The following is a 21,066-nucleotide window of genomic DNA, read 5'->3' on the forward strand; positions in this document are numbered from 1 at the left end:
GTCATCTATTTCTCACCAGTCCTTTTTTGACCTGTGTTGTGGAGGATTGGTGTACCTGTTCATTGATTGAACCAAAGTGAACCAATCAAATGCACTTCATGCTTTGAGACAGAACCTTCCCACAGCTCTGTTGATTTAAAACTGTCACCCCTTACCACCCAACCCCCGGCTCCAAAAGGAATACCAGCACCTTCAGTTACTTAGAGGTTATATTTACAAAATATATAAAGAAAAATATAGGGTTACTGGCCCTAGCATATAGTACTGTCCAACAGCTGTCCGTAAATATTTCTCCCATGATTATCCTTTCTAAAAGTAAATCACAGGGTAAAGATAGCTGGAACGTGACAAGGCGCAACTAGGACAACATGGCCACCAGAGCTGAGCTGCCGTCAACTGCAGGGACTCAGAAAGACAGAAAGGAAACAAATACAAGAAAAAGGGGATCTAGGGAATTTGTAAACTGAGCTAGTGCAGGGGAAGGATTTTGTGCTGTAGGAGGTTGAAGCAATACCTGAAAATCAATGATGGTTTATTAAAAGAGAAGATGCACAAGGAGGAAGTGGAAATTGGTCATACTGGAACTGCATCAAAGTTTCTATCCTCACAACAATATAAATGTGAGTTTATTTTATCCTAGGTTTGTTGTTGTTTATCACTACAGAACATAGAAATGAGAGGAGGGTAAATGCACTAAGCCTCAGAAATTCCTTTAAAAACTCAAGTAAGACCATGACTCAAGGTACTAATATGAATGAAGGGGCCGGTCAATATTTTGGGAAATAATTGTGTTAATCAATGAAAACAGATTTGACTCTCATGTACTAGTGGCAGTTATCCTAGCTTAGCATACAGACTTCAGACAGGGGGCAACTGATAGCCAGGCTCTGTTCACAATTTAAGAAAAATATATCTTAAACTTACTGTTGTTAAAATGTTTTGTAAGTTCTTTATGGAACTATTGTGCCATTTTTGCTGGACTGTATCTTTCCCTCACACCTCACATTGACAACCAGACTATGTGTTTTTAAATCAAAGACTATGTAACTTTTGCAGAACAGCAGCACAGATGTGAACATTTGAAAGGTTATAAATGGCTATAATTTGTTTAGTCTGGGCTGTTTTATTGATTGTGAATTCAACTTTCCAATTTTGTCAAAATTCCCATCATATTACTTTATGTGAAGGCAAAGATTACTAGATAAATGATACAACTCAGCAATAAAGGTCATATCTGTCCAATCTACATAACCATATCCTGAGTAATAGCAGGCAGACAGATTTCTTCCACTCCCAGCGCTACGGAACAATCAGAAATAACCTGACATAAAGAATATTCCTATTCCTCAGTCAGGGCTATGGTTTCTCTGTTGCATTTGAGCGCTTTGACATTGCCTTTAAAATCCCCAAACTCCCCACTTATATAATGTCAAAGAGGGTGCCTCTCTCTATCGGCAGTCTTATAGATCTGACTGAGATTGACGGCAGAATAGTTCAGAGTTCACCAGCCTTGGCAAAGCTATAAACAGACTAGTGGAGGTGGTGGGGTTTCTTCAACAACCCCCACTACCCCCAACACACACACACACACACACACACATACATACATACATACATACACACACACACACACACACACACACACACACACACACACACACACACACACACACACACACACACACACACACACACACACACTGTCTCTCCCTTTTTATCGCTCTCTCTCTCTGGCAGAAAGATGATAGGGTTTCAATTAGGCTCCAGTGCCATACAAAAGACCTGCTGCATTGGGCAATCATTGACACCAGATTTGCAACTTAATTCTCTTTGAAGGCTGAGACTCAACAGGTCCTGTTTTGTTGTAAATAAAAAAAAACATAGTTAAGTGATAAATGTTTCCCGTGCACTGTTGCATATTGACATCAGTGTAGAGAAAACCAAAATTCTGAAATACGATTTCATTCAGTAGCAGCAAATATTTGATAAATTTAAAAAATTTAAACAAAAAAGTCGGATCCCCCACAGTAAAAAGACAACCCCTCCTAAAAATACAAAACTGTTGTTAAACATAAATTAGAAAAATGAATATATACATATAAAAAGATCAAATATCATACACTTGCATAAAGCTTGGAGTGAAAGTGCATCATAGTTTGGAGTTCCCTCCCTCCTGCTTCCTCCACATTGAGGTGAAGTCTATTTATGATTATATTCTTGGTAAGAAATGTGTCACCGTCATGGCGGGGGACACTCGGTTTCCTCTTTTTGTTTTGCCGTTCTTACTCAGGCCGATGTACATCCCTGCGTAGGCCACCGACTCGTAGGCGTTGTAGTTGTTGGCGAGGAGCTTCTCTCTGAACTTGCACTCATTGTTGTAGTGTAACTGGAAGAGGGAAGAGGCAGATAGAGGGATTATTTAAAATGTTAATTGTTTCAAGGCAAAGAGAAGACAAAGATTCTAGGGACATTTTGGGGGAAATGTTAAGTCTGTATTGTTCAATGTGATAATTATCAAACAATTACTTTATTTCTCACTGCAGGACTATTGTACAGCAGTTGTTTCTGTCAGAGATTGTATGCGAAAGGGTAAATGATGTGAGTGCAGTCGGACATCATGCTCTCTGATTGTGCTATTTTCTCTCACTGAGAGGACTAACAATTAATGGCCCTTTCCAACTGAATTTAGTTATTAACCAACTTTGAGAGTCAACTACCTAAGTTCAAACTAGAGAATGACTAAAATGTCTGAAGGAGTACAAGCTTAAATAATGTGTAAATAACTTGATAGCAACCAATAGCAACATCAGGTATCAGGGTAAAAAAAACATTTTTTATAAATCTTAACTACTACTACTTTGTAGAGGAATGACTTTGTTTTTCATTTAGATTTACACATGGAGAAATGTGTGTTTCAGAGTTGGTGGTTTTCATGCAGTTCCATGGAACATTACTGGCATTATGTTTTGCCTTTTAAAATATGTTGGGTTATTTTGTGTAGTTCATTTTATCAGTTTTCATTATTGTTAAACAACACTTTGACTTTGCTTAATTTTGATCCAATCAGTAATTGGATTTATTTAGTGAATTTTCTGAAACCTGGGCTTGAACCCCACCTCGATTTTCAAAAATTGTGAGAAAGTTTTGTTAGAGCAATTTAAAATGGTACATTCAAGTAGAAATGAAGTGTGACTTGAATAATATTAAGTGAAGTCACTCAAGACCAAGACTATAGTTCCTATTGACAACAACACTGTGTGAACAATAGGGACGGTTTTACCCAGCCAGAAGGGGGAGGGACACAGCCGTCCTACCTGGGCAATTTATTCTGTGGTGAGTTTTTTTACCTGTCTGCCATCTTGCTGCCCAACCTACAATTATACTACCTGCTTCGCTCAGATTTTGTTACCTGAAATCTTTCATGGTAGTAAGCTAGCTCTGCTGACCTGTTGGAAGATACAGGGATTCTAACTATTCAGCAGTCAGGTTTTTAGGTAAGAGACGAATCTTCAGACCGGTGCCAGAGAGGATATCCACCGAAAAAATCGAGATTCCAGTTAACTGGATGGCAAGCCAACATTTGGATCTTTGAGAGGCATTCCATTTTCGTCTTCACTCAATGGTGTGGTAGGACAGACACTGTACAAATACGGATTGGGCTCCAATGATCAATCCACCAATTTGACACTTAAAGACTGGACTCAAGGACATTAAAGGGACTCTTATGTGCGCACTTTATTATTTTAGTTTATTATTTTAGGGGTAATTATATGCTGTATTGTATATGAACTGCAGTTTATGTGTTTTAATATACAGTATGTATGTAAATTTGTCCCTGTGTTGAGTCTCCTTACTGATATTCAGGTCCAGGGATCCTGCTTAGTGCTTCTGATGCTGCTCCACATTTAGTCTCTTATTCATAGTTTTTAAGTGTTACCAAGGGACACACCAGCAAAAAAATAGTTAAAGAATTAAGACACCTGACACTTTTTGTTGGATCTGTGAAACAGAGCAAAATTGGTGAAATTGCAAGTAAAAGTCTTTGTCTTCTAAAAACGTTGTGTGTGTGTTTGTTTGTTTATGGGTGTTTGATACAGTGATGTGACAGTGTTCGTACACTCACAGATCCATAGAGCTTTCCTCGTCGGTTCATGGCCACAAAGAATTCACTGCGCACACCCCGCAGAGTTACAACTCCCCTCTCCACTGGAGAGATCTGCAGAAGACCTTCAGGAAAAACACACCACACACTGAAACATGCTGGTCTGATAGCTGGATCTGATTCTCAGTGACTCTGACATTGCTCTGTGTCGCAGATGACGAGCTGGACAGTCTGGAGCTCAACAGAAAGCTAAATAATTCCTTCTTTATCTGAGATTCTGGCAATAACAAATCACCTGTCTAAATATGTGTCAGGTGATGTGAAAGTTTGTCAACTATTTGATGCTGACTAACATGACAGTTTACATTTTTAGTTATTGGCTAATTCATATGTGAAACAAATGATGTCTTGTGTTAAAAACTATCAAAGTGCTGACTCAAACTAGATCATTTTTTACATTAAAGTAAAAGAAATCCTGATCAAACTAGGCTTCATCAAGTGATTTTATGCCAGCCGGCATCAAATCTAAAAAAAAAAAAGGTATGAAAAACAGTTCTGTTATTCCTTTTTTTTTACATTAACATTTGTGGATTTTGAAGTCAAAGAAGCTAAATCTTCAATCAACTGACCAAATAACAATTATATACTTTTGTAGTTCTGTGGATATAAGCTAAGTTATATTAATTGCAGAAATATTTGACTGTTTACTGAACCCTATAGGCTATTCTCACTTGGCCTTGGCTAGGTATTCTTTGTTCCTGCTCTAATGTGAAAATGCTTTACAGTGGCGTGAATTCCTCACAGAGACGTTCTGTAATGTATCTCCCTGAATTTTTATGCCTTGTCTCAAAATAGTAGCCTACAGAGGCCGCAAAAAAAAGAAAACAAGTTTTAAGTTCCACAGCTCACTTTGTGTCACTTTGATGGGACCACAATTCACAAACAGGGCATGACAGGGATTATATTTGACATGTAAGCCAAGTTTGTTATTCTTCGTGTCAGCACATGTGACGATGACTTTGCCTGGGCCGGACCGATGGGGTTAATCTATCCTAACAGATGGGTCCATGCGCTGTGTCCTAACTTTAGGTGCTGGCTGGCCGCTGGCCTGGATCACAGCGAGCTCTGGTTACATACAAGGCAGAAAGCACCGGCACACAGAGTATGTGCTCATGGGGCATTGTGGAAGAATTCCAGATGTTCACACCAAAGCATGGATCAATAACTGAGCTGTTCACTGACAAGGATGAGCATCATCTCCTTCAGAAGCCTATGATCTCTGAGAGTTTGAGCATTTAGTTACTAACAGGAAACCAGATCAGAACAATGTCAATGAAGTAATTTAGCTCCTGAAGACTTCTCATTTCTTCAAAACTCATTAAAAATAAATTATCAAATTGGTATTTGCTAGCCCAAGTAACAGTGAATTTCTTCACTCTAACACCAAAAACTGCCAAAGGTGGAGAAACCAATTATCAGTTTCTAATCAATAAATAATTGACACAACTTACTGTAACGATTCTCATTATGTATCCCCGTTATTCTACCGTCCGGTAACACCTGAATGTGAAAGCCAATCCCCACGTTGCAATAGAGGCGCCGCAACCTTTTAATGCCCAAGAGGTAGTCGCTGTCCCGGCTGATCTCCTCCCGCTTCTCTCCCGGGATCCGTGCCAAAGACCGGGAGTAGAGGGCCTCCCAGCGGTCCGCTGTTCGGTTCAGGCCGGGGGCGCATCCTGCCAGTCCGGTCACCAGGCCCAGGACCAGGACAGTCCGCAGGGCCGACAAAGAGCCCATCTTGGGTCTGGCTCTGAAAACAGCCGCCCGGCGTTTGCCTTTCCAATGAAGCGAGAATAAAAAGAAGAAGCGGTGCGGCAGAGAGGATAGTGTGTAAGTTGCACTCATTCCCAGACCGACAGGCGCACTGGCTTCAGCGTCGGAGCGACATTGATCTGCATGAGCGCTGTTCAGCCATGCCTCTATATTTATACCTGCACACACATTACATCACAGTTCCACACTTAGAATAAACCTACAAACTTTATTTTCACATTCAGGCGCAGCAAACAGAGCTGGGGGCTTTATTCAAACCAAATAATAGCGGTCTTATCTGAGAGCAAAGCAGAAGTTTGTAGAAAATAAATGAATGAAGGCGTTGTTATAGTGAAAAAAAACTTCATTGTGTGAGGTTTTCATTATCAGCAGCAGAATATCATACTATATGTATGGGAGGATGTAAAATAGGAAACGGCCCAGTTAACAGACCATGATGTCGAGACAGGAGACAGTTCTATAAATGAACAATAACAGGAAAAAACACAGGTCCAATTCAACCGAATGAAAAAAGCTGTCACAGGGAAAATCATATCCCGGGCCCTTAAAGAAAACAATGGTAAGACTAAATAGAGAGTTTCCAGCATGATAAAATGCTATCATTTTTGGCATAGACTTTAAAGAGCTCTGACGCTATGACTGAAAAACTTTGTTAAGTTTGTGAACTGTCATAGGTGTTAATAGGCCATGTATCATAGGATCCGTGTTCATGAATAGATAAGTAATGGCTTGTGAACATGTTTATAGGTTATTGTTTACAAGAAATAAGTCTTAGGTATTTCTTAAAAAGTTGGAGGAGCTTTATTTGAAGTCTTCACATTACAATACAAGTTTGTTTTATTTGAACATTTTCATTGTTTGATTTGGTTTCCCCTTTCAGTTCTAAAAGTGTGGCTCTTCTGTTTATTAATCATATTTTAATATTCAAAATATTAAATAATATTGCAGATACCTCCTTTAGTTAGTCTTCATCAAAGTAAGGCCAATATCAAACCAATGTGATAAATGTGTTTTAAAACAACATAACTTTCTTCTTCTTCTCTGAATTTTTGTTGATATGCTTTGGTTGAATGATGATAATTTACTGGTGTCATGGCAGTGGGACTTTGATGTGTCATCCTTGACAGTCTTTAAGATTCAGTGGTGCATTGCATTTGATATCCAATGAATTAAACTAATCAACTTACCCACCTTTTATTTTACCATTTTACTACTGCTATTCTTCATGCAATAAATCTATGCTGAGGACTAATATTTACCCTCTCTGCTAAGTATTTCATTATATATGTTTGAGGACTTAGGGTCTTCACTATCTATCAGCCGAGCAACAGAGTCCTTTGATCTCTAGGGTGGCTCTGTCCTGCTCCTCACTGACTACGCATGAAATGTTTTCTCACGTTCACATTTGGCTGATCCTCCTTGTACAAAAACATTGTTTCTTTGTGTGCTGCAAAATGGCTACATGAATGCAGCTAGATCTCAGAGACAGTCCTGTGGTGTTGAGTCTGACATACCGGCTAACCAACAAGACCCAGTCTGGGGGACCAAAAGACACTCAGAATCTATGAACCAAAAGAGAAACTAGTAGTCTACCAGGCTACCAGAATCAGAAAGTTCAGCATCAAAGTATCATTAAATCAATGGAGTCTCAGGAAAACTCAAGGCATTGATTGCCTTCTGAACAACCATTGGGCTGATAGAAAGCTTAACTCAGGAACACACAAGACTGCGGAACCCTCAGGACACCACTCCAGAACATTTGATGGACAACTTGATCTTCACAACAACGTTTGGCCACTGGACCTTCAGGGCAGGAATCACATTCCAAAAGTAAAATTGCTGACATACCTTTACATCTTTATGAAGGCCTGCATGACAGTTGATGAGTTGGTTGACCACCAGGACAACTGATCAATTTTGAATCCGGCCAAGATACTGAACCCCAAATTGCCTCTTCTCAAAGAGAAAATGCTGAACATAGATGCACTGTATGAATGTGTGTGTATGAGTGAATGACAAAAAACTGTACCCTAAAGCTCTTTGAATGGTCATCAAGACTAAAAAGTACTTTTTTAAAACAGACCATTTACCATTTGCAAGCCACACAGACCAGCAGGCCCTGTGCTGGCGCTGTCCATGGTTCTGTAATCTCCTCTTACCACTTTTAAATAAAAAAGTATAGAAAGTTGTGTCTCTTCAGTTATGCTGAGATTTTTATGTTGTGTTCATCTTTAGATTTTGTTTGTGTTGTACTGAAGTGGTGGTTTTAGGTTGCATGTTCGCAATGAATTATGCTGAGTGAAAGAGGTTTTAGATTTCACTGGGCGACAGCTGCAATTCTGAGCCTAACATGTCTTAACATAAAACACAAGTATTGGTTGGTTTATCAATTTATTCATCATTTTCAATCTTACATAATGCATCTTCTTATAATTCGTTACCAGAGGGCAATGACTGGGCTTAAAAAATATAATTGTCATCAAAAAGCACTGATTATAACCAGCACCCTGTAACCTTTTACAGGGTGTAACGTGTTTATCTTGTAGTTTTTTAATATAAAAAAAGAAACACATTTTTTCAGAGGGTTGTGTGGATGAAGACTTTATTTAGACTCACCTAGCATATAATATCATCACAGTTAAACATTATTCTGTTCAAATATCAACCTGTTTTAGTGTCAAACAATCCATCTGTAACATGTGAAAAGGTGTCCTACCTGTTAGTGAGTTTGTATATCAAGTGTCATGCTCTGTTTATCCAAACAGGGGAGGGATATTTCCTCTGATATTGTTGGCACAGTAAAGTTGGATGCTGGCCAGCTAGACAGCTGTGACTGAACTGCTCCCATACTGGATTCACTAAGTGACTTGTACTGGTGAATTTGTCTTTTCAGTCAATATATTCTATTCATGTAAATATATATGAAATATTGTCAATTTGTATCATTGTTTACCACTTTGCTCAATAATTTGATTTATTGATATTCTTCAACTTCATTTTTTAACTAAATATGTTCATTCCATTGGTGAAAAGATGACAAACTTATGAATGTGGACTGAAACATGACTCTTTTTTGTAACTGCTGAAATTAGATTGGATTGTTACTGTGTTTGTTGGCAGGGATTTTGACTGAGCTCAATTAATTAAAAGGCACATTCACACTGGCAACAAGTCACCAGGTGTCTGAAAGGGAGACAGCTATCTGCCTCCAGGGGTCAATGTTTACAAGTGAACAGTCATGTGCTGTGGTCACCTGCTATGAGCTGAGGGCAGAGTTTAAAATACCATTCCACTTTTATAGTGTTCAGTTTTACTCCTGAATGTCTCTGTCAGCCCACCACAGTACTAATACAAAGAAAACTGGTTCAGTAAATTTGTTTACACTTTTTGTTCAACTGTGTAGCCATTATTTCGTAGATTTATTTAACCATCATTGAACTTTGGCAAGTAGCACAATTACAAGAATGTTCTTATTGATATTGTGTAATCAAAATTATAAGCTGATAATATAACCCCTGTTCATTCTTAACCTTTTTAAAGAAATGATTCACAAGAAAATATTATTTAAGGGTTCCTTATTCCATCAGCACAATTGATATTGCAGAGGAATGTTGTATTTATTGCACAGCTGCCAAGTCTTAGTTGGATGAAGCCTTCAGTGGGATGTCATGGATAGAAAGGACATGTAGTAAGAGATTGGGATGATAAATGTTATTAGATAAAACAGACAGAGAGGAAACAAAAGGCCCTAGCCCCTCTAAAGTCCTGCATTCCTGTTGAGTAATATTAGAGTTTTGCATTCATAACAAGGTGTTACATTTTGTATGACACAGTTTCTGCTTACAAGAGGACCTGTCTTGTTTATTGACTCTGCGGCTTTTGCTCAGTGTTTAAAAAAAAAAAGCCCAATAGTCTCAGGCGGCATTGCTTCCCAGGCCCCCCTTGGGAGGAGCTATTGTCCAAGCCAGGAAGCCTCCCCAGCCCGCAGGTATAGAATGACAAGGCTTTATAGCAGCTACCTATAGATGGGAGTGAGGCAAAGCAAAACCTGAACTTCCAAAAGAATGCTTCTTGTAATGAATTTTGCATTGATGGTCATTTTTATAGTTTCTGCTCAGCTGTATTGCAGCAACAGGTGGGCACTTTCACAAATGAGCAGCAGAGAGAGAGAGAGAGAGAGATAATGTCACATGTAGATAGGGGGGGGGGGCTGCATGTTGTAATAAACTTAGCTAACCTACTGTTACACCCATACCTGTCCACTGCAGCTCTACAGAGCAGGATTATGGCACAGAAAACTACTCTCTGTAAATCATCAATGATGTGATTTGTATTTGTACGGAGATCCTTAGGAAGTTACAGACAAATACAGGCACAGCTGTCTAACCGTCTTCACATCTGGTTCATACAGTTGCATTTACCCCTTGAGGAAACCAAAACACTTTGCATTTTAAAGGGAAAACCATAAGATGTGTAGGAGTGAAAATAAAAAGAAAACAAAGGACAAATTGGCCACTTGTTTTCTTGTGTCAATATTCATTTATGTTGGAAGCAGGTGATAAGTGATAACTATGAAACAATTAGCAACAGGCAAAATGCAGAAATAGTCTTATCAATAACTTACAACACAGGCACCAAATAAATACTCATATCATTAGTAAAATATTCATATCATTAGTAAAATATACAAAGTACTTCTTTCAGTTTGCAGACAGTAGACTATCACATTGTAAAAATATTCCACTATATCACATCCCATACTGATTTTACATTTGTGTCTTAATGCGAATCTGACAAAAAGTGCTTTGATTTATTACGTACTCTGTTCAATATCCATCATTTTTGTTAGCACTTGCACTCGTGTAGCAAAATATTATATTCTGTTAATCATTTCAGTGAAATGAAAACCTACAGAATCCCTGTATACTGCATTTACAATAATCCCTGTCAAAAGGTATGTAGCTCTGTGAAAAGATGAAGATAAATTGGTCTCTTGTTCTAAATTTGAACTTTTTATAAAATTAGATTGAAGTGTTAATCTATACTAATGCATTTGTCTACAGTAACAAGTAGTAAGACAGTAGAATTTTTGAAGAAGTCAGACATCAGTAAATAGAAGATTACACAGTTTGTGTATGTGTGTGTGCGTGTGTGTGTGTGTGCATGCATGAAGTCGAGTGTATGTTTGTGTGTGCGTGTGTGCATGTGTGGGCAATTCAACCAATGTGTCGCAACACTTCAGTTGGCTATAGGTCTTCTCTTCCTCTTCTATGGATTTCTTTCTTTGTGCATCAATGACAAATACTTCTGCTAATCCAGAAGGCAGCATCAAGACTGTTTTTTCACATCCTCCATTGAAATCAAGCTACACTGTGTAACAAGGTCATGGTTCTGAACAGTCTCAGGACTACAGGGTCAGCTCCCTCCTCTGAATGTCTGCTCAGTCAGCCCCGGCCTTTCCTGGCACGATGCCGGCGTCTTCGGCATTCACCACGGCTGCTGAGGTGATGCGTGTGGTGGTGTGCGCTCTGACTGTCTCTTAACCCTCTCACCATCTCATGGTCCTTGTTGCCCAGAACCCGAGGCAGAAATAGTGAGGCTTTGTCTGTGCTTCGCGTTTTAAAGCCCCGCCGCGGCCGGCCTTTGCCATTAATAGAAACATACCACTGGCGTTTGGCGCTGGCTCGTCGCTTGTTGCTAATGCCCCCTGTTGGCAGTGGCTGTTCGGTTGAGTGGTGGCGAGATGCATAGGTGTTGTACCCCAACTCATGGATCCGCTCCACAAACTCACACTCTTTGTTGAATACTTCCTGGGGATATGAGAAGGAAAGAAACAGTGAGCCACATTTGTCATGCAGCTTGCAGTATGTTTTTGATTCACAGGGCAAACTCTCAAAGACACTGAGTACTCTACGCAGCTCTGTATGGACTCTGTGTGACAGCAAATTATCCACAAAGTAACAGAATTTCCAGCAGAAATTCAGTCAGTTCATAGGACTACTATGTTAATCTTTCTGCCCTATCTTTCTCTCCCTCTAAGCCAGGAGCTGTTTGTGTTGAAGACAAGGTGATACATGAGATGATGAAATGAAATTTGTACCCACCGAGGCATACAGTCGCCCTTTATCATTCATGGCCAAATATCTGCCAGAGAAAAGCCCTTTTATGGCCACAACTCCCACATCCACTGCTGTGATTTCCATGATGCCTGCAACAAAAAGAAACGGACAACTCTTAGACAACAGTTTAGTGTGTTTGGTGTTAGTCATTATGATCAAATATCTTTCCATTTATCTCTATAAATTCAGCAATCCTTCATCGAGGGTGAAATAGCATATATCAAAAAGCCTATAGTCTTAAACATAAAGCCGAAATCACTAAAATAAATGAACGTTTACGAAAGTAAATGGATTAATTCCCGCTTCTATGGGCCACCTCTTAGCACCTAATTTGCGGGTTTATTGGCTTTTTAATCAGTGTTTGATTAGACAATGGCTTTTAGAGAAAAGCTCTAATGCTCTGTAATTAGATAAACATCCGTCGGGAGCGCGCATTTATCCCGACGGGAAGTTAATGCAGGCTGATACTTCCAATAGAGATTAAACTGGATGTCTCGCTGTCACACACGCACGTTTGCGCAGCTATATTAACTTCCATTCATTGCAGACAGCCAAACACTACTAATGTTAACCGTGACCATGCACTCAATGTCATAAACTGAACTTCACCCAGCCTCAATTCACACCTATCCCTCGCAGAACTCACAAATTACGTTTTGCATGATTAAAACTGGGGTTAGGTTCTTCTGCGGACTACTGGTCCCGTCAAAAAAAGGTCCACATCACTGAGTAAGTGACGGTGAAAGTCGATAAGATTTTTTAATCAATCAGATTCGAATTTAAGAGACAAAAATCTGCTGAATACTGTACATTTTAATAAAGGCTAAAGAAGTGTATGCTACAAGATATTCATACAAGTACCTGAGGTGAAACTTGTTTTTTCATGCCACCAATTTACATTTAAAAACTTCCATACAACTTCCATATTTTCACAGAGGCACTGATTATTTAGAAAACACATGAGCTTGTGTCATATAAAATTAGATACTTCATGTTTATCAATGACAGCTTGTATGTGAAAAAATTGTCAATACTCACTTAATGGATTCGTTTCCTCCAGTGAGCCATCTATCTTCCCATTAGGATGGATTTGTAAATGATATTTAGTGGCGCAGTAGAGTTTCCTTCTGCGTGGCGCTCCTCCGAGGTGTTCATATACTCCTCCGCGGCCCCCGGCGTCCCTCCGTTGTCGGGGGTCGCAAGCCTGGCCAGGGTCGCAGCGGCTCCGGGGACTAACGGGATCCAACAGGCTCAGCAACACCAGCAGATGTATCATCAGCATTGTGGCATGGCCGGGGAGAGACGATTGTGGCAAAAAACGGAGAACTCCTGCCCGGCTCCCGGGGTCCCATTAAAGTGTCGGGGCCTAAAAGCTGGAGAGCTCCAGCACTGAGCACATACGAGTCCAAGAGATACCGCTGGCAGCACAGCCGTCCCCGCGGTGGGATCCGCTCCAAGGCTCTGCTGCTGCTAGACGTCCCTCCTGTGGATCTGACTGAGAGTCGCAGCACAATCAGAGCGCAGATATAAAAGAAGCTTGTGGCGACAATAGGCTGAACTCCGACCAATTGATACAAAGGAAAGGGGGAGGCAAAGGTATCAGCCCTGTGTGAAGCGAGAGACTGCGGCGTGGATAAAATTACAGTGGCTGAGTGTGGAACAGCTCTCTCCCTTGAACGCTTCTGCTGAAAGAGCAATTAGACTTTCCAAAGTAGTCTATACAGCCGGACTGAGACTGAGTTAGCCTGTGCAACAGGTGAGGAATAATGTGTTTGATGTTGTAATACATAATCAATCTACCATAACCAAAACAAACAAATAATCTTTTTTTTTTTTTTAAACCAACTTAATTTCACTGTTGATTCCCACATTTTATGTTTAATAATCTGACACCTCTCCCCCAATCTCTCTCCAACTGGATGGTTTAGTCTGGCTGCTTAAACCCAACTTTCTCATTCAGATGTATTGATCATTTGAGCATACTGAAGTCATAAAAAAATGACTTGACTTTTAACTTATGGGTAGTCCACATAATAGATAATGTATAAATAGGCCTAGCTTCACCCCAATCAAACAGGTGCTTGTCAAGGGTACCCAGTAAACCTAACATCAGAAACTAAGGTCAGTAAATCATGTACGTTTAATTTGTAATTTGCTTTGAATCAGGGTTTCTTGCCTACACTTACATAGATGCACAGAGGTCTTAAGAGCTGCTGTCAAGCTGTGGCTGCAGGTTGGCCTGGGAATCCAACCCAGTTTCCTCTCTCAGCAGTTAAATTTCACAGCCATCTTTTTTCTAAAATATTTACAAACTCCTTCCTCCCTGTGAACTGTAAGCACTGCCTGCTAGTTCTACACTTAATTTCTGTTGAAGTTAGATTAAGAAAATAGATACAAAAAATGATCAGTTTCAGTGCTCTCTCCATGTGCTCCTCTCGACAAAGAACCCCTCTTCTGTGCATTATTCTTTATCTTTCACCCGAGCAATGGATTATCCCAGACTTTTCCCATCCTAAGGCCAGGGCTCTGGCTAAGCAGCAGCCGGTGGGCGGAAGAGCAGCAGGCTAAATGACTACTGCCTAAATTGCTTCCATCTTGGTCACATTATGGTTTGCATTCTGGTAATTAGCACCATCATCTACAAATCTCTCTGCCCTTTGGCGCTGTTCCACTGCTGCTATGGAGGCCTCTGCTGAGAATCCCCCAGAGAGTCAATGGTTAATTTGTCTTCCCCTGCCATACATCACCCAGCTTTTTGCCTCTGTCAGTTTATTTAATTCGATTATGAGAAAAAGGCTGCTCTTTTAATTACAAATGTGTGCACATTGTGCCTCATAAACCCCTTGTAAGTCAGACAACACACCAAAACATCAGCCAGGTCGTGTGTATCTGAGGTTGTTCTGGTGGCCATTTCTAAGTGAGACACTCTTGATGTGGTTAAATGCTGGAAGAGGGTGGAACCTCAGATGTGGTGTGCTGTTTCTCTCAGAAACTATTTTAATTACGCTCCCTCCACGCCGCCCACATAGCATCCCAGCAATAAGCAGGGCAAACGATCTCAATTTGTGAGGCACGTAGACACACACACACACATTAGAACATGAGACCCCAGTCCATACTAAACTCTATAATTCACTCACATTATGCACCCAACACAAACCTTAGCAGAAAAGTCCAAACTATATTTTCAGCAGTGGGTTGCATCTTCAAATGTATTTTCATGGTCTCACAGATGTCTTATTTCTGCAGGGCTGAGACCAACAATTAAATCCTACATTTCACAGACTTTGCTGCTCTGCTTGTTCTTTACTGAAACTTATAGTCACCACAGTGTCAACAGTGTGTGGATACCCTAGGAAAGCATTTACAATTTCCGGGCTACAAGGATATATGTGGGGTCACATTGGGGTGGAGACCTTTATGGGTCTTTAATGTTGGACCTAATCTCAAACATACTCGGGGAGATGCATGCATTATTTTTCATTAAAAAATACCAAATCCAAAAGTGACCCTGGGATCATTTTTTTGAAATAAATAGATCCTGACATCGAGAGAACAGCACCCCTGGTAGCAGCATGATGATCAATTAATTAACAAGCAGCCAGGGTCAAAATGAGCAGTAATATAGCCTATTAATTGTTTTCTATGAAGTAGTAGTTAAAATAACAATAATTTAGTTATAAGGCTAAAAGTCCCTTACAGGCTTCTTCACCAACTTTTAAAATATTATGCAGCTGATTTAATATCCATAAATAAAATTCTAAATGTTTTTCCTAAGAAAACCATAGCCTCGACTAACTTCTTAAAAGATGCAAATTTCTTTTCTTTGTTGACACTATTTGCATGCCTAGGTAAATAATTAATGGACTATATTCATATATATAGTGCTCTTCCAGTCTTTTCCACCACTTAAAGCGCTTCCACCACTAGTAAGTATAAGTCGCATTCACTAATTCATCAGAGAAATTGTGAAGGTCAAACTCACAGAGAAAGAGGACAAGGATATAACCAAAAAACGAGAACAATTTGTTTGTGATACAATTCATGCAGCTATTATTCACAAAGTTCTAATGTGTGGGATGACCATAAGGGAAGATGGTGTCTCCAAATTTGATCTTCATTGACACATCTTTTATCCATGCTGTCAGGCAAGGAAACAGCTGCATTGTACTAGTAATGTATACAATTATGGTAATTTTGTAGTCAATGCACAAACTATAACTATACCTGGAAAGTGTGGTCACACTGAGGATTCTACACTTCCACAATAATGGATGTCATTTTTTCATCAGAACTGAAAAGCTGGGGGTGGGCAGCAAAATGTCCAAGTCCATTGAAGAGCAGGTGGTGTTTCAGGGTGTTGATAGCATCTCCTTCATTGTCACAGGCTACGGACAAAACAGTTGTACAGAGTCGGTTTTGACAGGCGTCAACATTTCCAATATCTACAGCTATATACAGTTCAGCTTGTGTCATTTCTTCTGGTCTGTTCAATGACTATCCTCTCCATTAGTAGCATAGCAAACCTTTTATTGAAATTCAGTAAGTGTAGTGGGCCTATGTCTCACAGGGTTCCCGGACAGAGAGTTTATTTTCATGACAATAAAGGGATTTAAAAAGAATGTAGACTGTCAAAATCAGAAAACAACATTGGTCAGCGTGTCAAAGAGGCAGTCATGGTGTATATTTTATTGTTTCCTTGAGTGTTGTCTAAGAGCACAGTTTGGAGGGACGAGGGTTGCAGCAGCAGATTTGATTCCTTTGCTCAGATACACACCTCAGAACCTTGTCCTATTTGGCAGAGGCAAATCAACTGTGTTTAGGAGTTTTGCCCAGCTATCTATGTAATATCAAGTTGACAAATGGGTCCTTCAATGTGATCAAAGATGCATTTGAATTCACATTACACTGCACACTTGCATGTGTAGCAGAAGTGATCAGATCCCAGTGCATTCTTAATGCATTCTGGGTGCATTCACACCATGTTTAGAAGTGACAAGACAATACTTTTTCTTCAAAAGAAATGCTTGGACAATTTTTAATTATTTACCTAACTGAAATATGTTTAACAATTACTTTTGCCATCATCCACTTGACAAATGAATCAAAACCCAGCCACATGAAGTGTCTTGACACAGAACTCCAAAACATACATTTTTACTTTCCCCTTTTCTCTCCTGCGACCATGAATAAAGGCAAGAATTTCAGGGCTCCTTTTTTAATTGACCTCCCAAAAATTCGCCCCCCACAACAACCCCAAAAAGCCCTCTTGGCACAAAAGGGTTTCTTTTCTGCAATAATACAAAGGTTATTAGCCAGGTCCTTTTCTTGCACCCCCACCTCCCTTTTTTAGTGGAGAAAAGGGAGGTACCAGTAATCCAGAGCAAATCAAAATGACCTTTGAACCCTTTCTGCTGTACTTTTTCTCATGGGCAGTTTTCTTTGGCGAGGCAGTGATCAGAGGGCTGAACCCAGCCGCTGCCTCTCGTCTCCTGACAAATCGCTGCTGAGCCTCTTTTGTCCCAATGACTTTGATCTCACCTGCTTGTCAGGCGCTTAAAAAAAAGTCTAGTACAGTTCCAGGACACAGCAAACAAATTGGCAACTTTTTTATCCTGACTCCCTCTTTTTCATTTCTGCACAGCCCTATTCTCACTTCAATTTGTGGCATGCTGGTTTGGTAAATCATGTTTTCAAGCTTCAAAAACAGTTGGACAATATTATTAACAATCATTCTCACTTGAAGTGGATTTTACTTCAGTGACAAAGAGGTTCAGCAGCAGATACAGATAGAGGGTAGAAATCTAAATGACTTAAGTTTAGATTTGAGGTTTTCTTAGATGAGGAATATGGGGCTAGACTACAATGGTCTTCTTTAGTATTCACTTATCACAAGAGCAGGCAACAACAAAGGAAACTATGCCACAATGTGCATGTTTTCTATGCTACTATAGTTTCTAGTATATATTTAGAATAACACACACACACACACTATAACTGGTAACAAGGACTTCGATTCAGTGTACCTACAACTCCCTCGTTTCACATTTGAGGGAGGGCTTTCTTTATCATGTATTGATAAAGATCTATCAGCAAACAACAAACTAGTAGAATTAATAGTTATTAAAATAAGTTCTTGGAAAGTCCCTTGAAAGTTCTATAGAGTGGTCTTTAAAGGGATAGTCTACGAAAAATTTAAATTCACTCATTATCTACTAACCACTATGCAGATGGAGGTATGGGTGAAGTGTTTGTTTCCACAAAACACTTTGGAGTCACAGGGGTAAACAGTGTTGCAGCCAAATCCAATACAATTAAAGTTACTGGCGACTCCTTTTTTCAGACGTAATAAAACATCTTTGCAAAAACGCTAAGAATTATACTCCTCTACCTTTACCTTAGAGGAGTGGTCGTCCTCCAACCAAAAGGTCAGCGGTTCGATACTCAGTCTTCCCCACCTGCATGCCCATCTGCATTCCAAAGTGTTCTTGGGCAAGATACTGAACCCCTAAATGGCCCCTCATAGATGTAGAATGCACTAATTGTAAGTCGCTTTGTAGCTAAGAGGATGGCATGTAATGTAATGGTTAGTATATAGTATGTAGTATGTAGGAGTGAGAGGTTCAAGACCAGTTGGATCATGAAGATGTTCCACACTAAGTGACCTGCTGTTAATTATAACCATTACTTCATGAGGAAATGTTGTTAAAGTTGTGGTGCAGACTTGTAGAGCATGGCAGGCAGGATGCTTTGGATAAAATCAAAGCTCCCAGTCTCCACCTATATGGCTAGCTGATAGGGTGTTCAGAACAAACCTGAGATATTCTGTTGATGTGGATATATAGTAATTTAGGTCAGAGTCCAGAACTACAACAAGATTCCTGACATGGTTTGAGGTCTGAAGTTGTAGGGTTTCAAGATGAGTACTGACATTAGAATGTTCCTTTTTGGCACCAAAATAAAATAGTTTCCATTCTGTCCTTATTTAACCAGAGAAAATTCTGGCACATCCACTGATTAATGTGTTCAATGCATTTATTTAGTATTGTATTGGTCAACAATCATCCGGTGTTATTGTTCGATAAATCTGTGTGTCATCTGCGTAGCTATGGTAGGATATTTTATTGTCTTGTAAGATGCAAGCTAGTGGGAGCATGTAATGTTGAACAGAGCTGGACCAAGAATGAACCCTTGGGGAACTCCACGTCATTTCCATTTGCTCAGATCTGTAAGGACCAACTGATACAAAATAATAATAATAATAGCTTTATCTGCATAGTACTTAACTAAACAAGGTTACAAAGTGCTTCACATAAAAAATCCATGGCAAAATGATAAATGAACTGAAATAAAAGGTATTCAAGTCAGTAAAATTATAAGGGCCAAATCATAATATAACTAGGGCTGCACGGCAGCACTGAGCGGGCCAGAGCACTTGTGAACTCGGCACCTGATGCGGCCGCGGGAGAGGGCGGTTGGGGACCGGGCGAAATGACCCCGCGTTGCGTGCGTTTTGTGCACCACAGGAACGCTTCACTTCCTGTGTAAATCGAATTAAAGTTGTAAAACACCTTACTTTCTGTTGCCAGTAGGTGGCGCTATCACTATCACTACATACAGATGAATAGATCTGTTCAAGTCAGGGCTCTGATGAAGCGTGAGTAATTTGGGGCCAATTGGACAATGCACTGTGGAGTTACAACAACGTCATTGTCACGCTGATCAGTAGGTGGCGTTATGACCCTGACATAATATTGACACACAGAGCTGTTCAGGCCTGGACTCTGATCTTAGGTTTTAATTTTGGGGCCGATTGGACAGTGCACAGTGGAGTTAAAAAAAAACTTCCTTTTCACAGTGAATCAGTAGGTGGCACTATGACCCTGAGTTAATATTGACATATGGAGCTGTTCAGGCCTGGACTCTGATCATGTGACAGATTTTGGTGCCGATTGGACAATGCATAGTGGAATTTAAAAAAACTCAATCTTTGCCACACCTCAATGTTTACACAGTTTGAGGAAAGGTCACAATTCTGACCATGGTCGTATGACTTGTCTGAGCTCATTTGAGCTGTATATTGTTTAGCTGTATAGCGTTTTGCGCACCGCAGGAAGGATAACTTCACTTTCTGTGTCCGTCACGCAACACCGAACCACGCCCACCAATTATGCATCTTGGTCCACGCCATCTAGTGCAGACCTAACGGTGAAAATTTTATGTAAATCAAATCAAAGATGTAAAAAGAGGCTTACTTCCTGTTACCAGTACGTCACCCTATTATTATCATTGTCAGTACAAACAGACTCATTGATCTGTTCAGGTCAAAAACACTCTTGTTTCTCTTCAGATCGTATAAATATTTCACCTTTGCAATGTCTAAGACATCAAAGTACTCTATGACCACTGACACTGTGACATTATACAGATAAAACAACCTTGTGTTTTAATGGCGTGTAATCAAACTTTGACACCACTCCATAGTCACGCTGTGTGACGAAAACTCAAAAATCGAGGTCGTTTTAATCTCCATGTTTGAAGTTGATCTGACGAAAGCTCTAGGAGGAGTTCGTTAAAATACACGTGTAAAATGGCCAAAATGGCCACTAAATCCAATATTGCCAACTTCCTGTTGCTTTTTTCATAACTTTTTTGTGCGTTTGGTCACTTGTGTACCGAATTCCATGAAGATCGGTGAAAGCGAAGTAAGGGGCTGCGTTTTGGGGGGGTTAATGAGCCATTTTGCCACGCCAACTTCAAATTACTGCAGAATACGTACATTTTCACCACTTTTGAACTTTGGTGAGATTTCAAGCATGTTTAGGCCCTCAAAAAGCCAATACATTTGCCTGAAGAATAAGAATAAGAATAATCATGTCAATTTCAATAGGTGACCATTCAAATTTATAGAGAAAAGACTCCCCCATTATCTGATAGAAACCTCTAGCAGAACCAGACTTAGCGTAGGCGGCCATCTGCGTTGACTGGTTGGGGTGAGCGGAGAAAATGGGG

The 21,066-nt window shown here is 40.0% G+C and overlaps 2 protein-coding genes across 2 annotated transcripts; both read right to left on the reverse strand.

Annotated features, from left to right (window-relative positions):
* Positions 1-1,410: 1,410 nt before the first annotated feature.
* Positions 1,411-6,227, reverse strand: fgf4 (fibroblast growth factor 4). The gene is made up of 4 exons (XM_034581589.1): positions 5,614-6,227; positions 4,124-4,227; positions 1,632-2,386; positions 1,411-1,566 (listed from the first exon to the last, which is right to left on the reverse strand). The coding sequence occupies exons 1-3, from the start codon at positions 6,005-6,007 to the stop codon at positions 2,210-2,212; spliced, it is 675 nt and encodes a 224-aa protein (XP_034437480.1). The 5' UTR covers positions 6,008-6,227; the 3' UTR covers positions 1,411-1,566; positions 1,632-2,209.
* A 4,162-nt stretch (positions 6,228-10,389) lies between these two features.
* Positions 10,390-14,226, reverse strand: fgf3 (fibroblast growth factor 3). Its single transcript, XM_034581579.1, has 3 exons — positions 13,093-14,226; positions 12,040-12,143; positions 10,390-11,745 (listed from the first exon to the last, which is right to left on the reverse strand). The coding sequence occupies exons 1-3, from the start codon at positions 13,334-13,336 to the stop codon at positions 11,380-11,382; spliced, it is 714 nt and encodes a 237-aa protein (XP_034437470.1). The 5' UTR covers positions 13,337-14,226; the 3' UTR covers positions 10,390-11,379.
* Positions 14,227-21,066: the final 6,840 nt, after the last annotated feature.

This window comes from Hippoglossus hippoglossus, chromosome 3 (assembly GCF_009819705.1).
Source record: "Hippoglossus hippoglossus isolate fHipHip1 chromosome 3, fHipHip1.pri, whole genome shotgun sequence".
Lineage (NCBI taxonomy): Eukaryota > Metazoa > Chordata > Actinopteri > Pleuronectiformes > Pleuronectidae > Hippoglossus > Hippoglossus hippoglossus.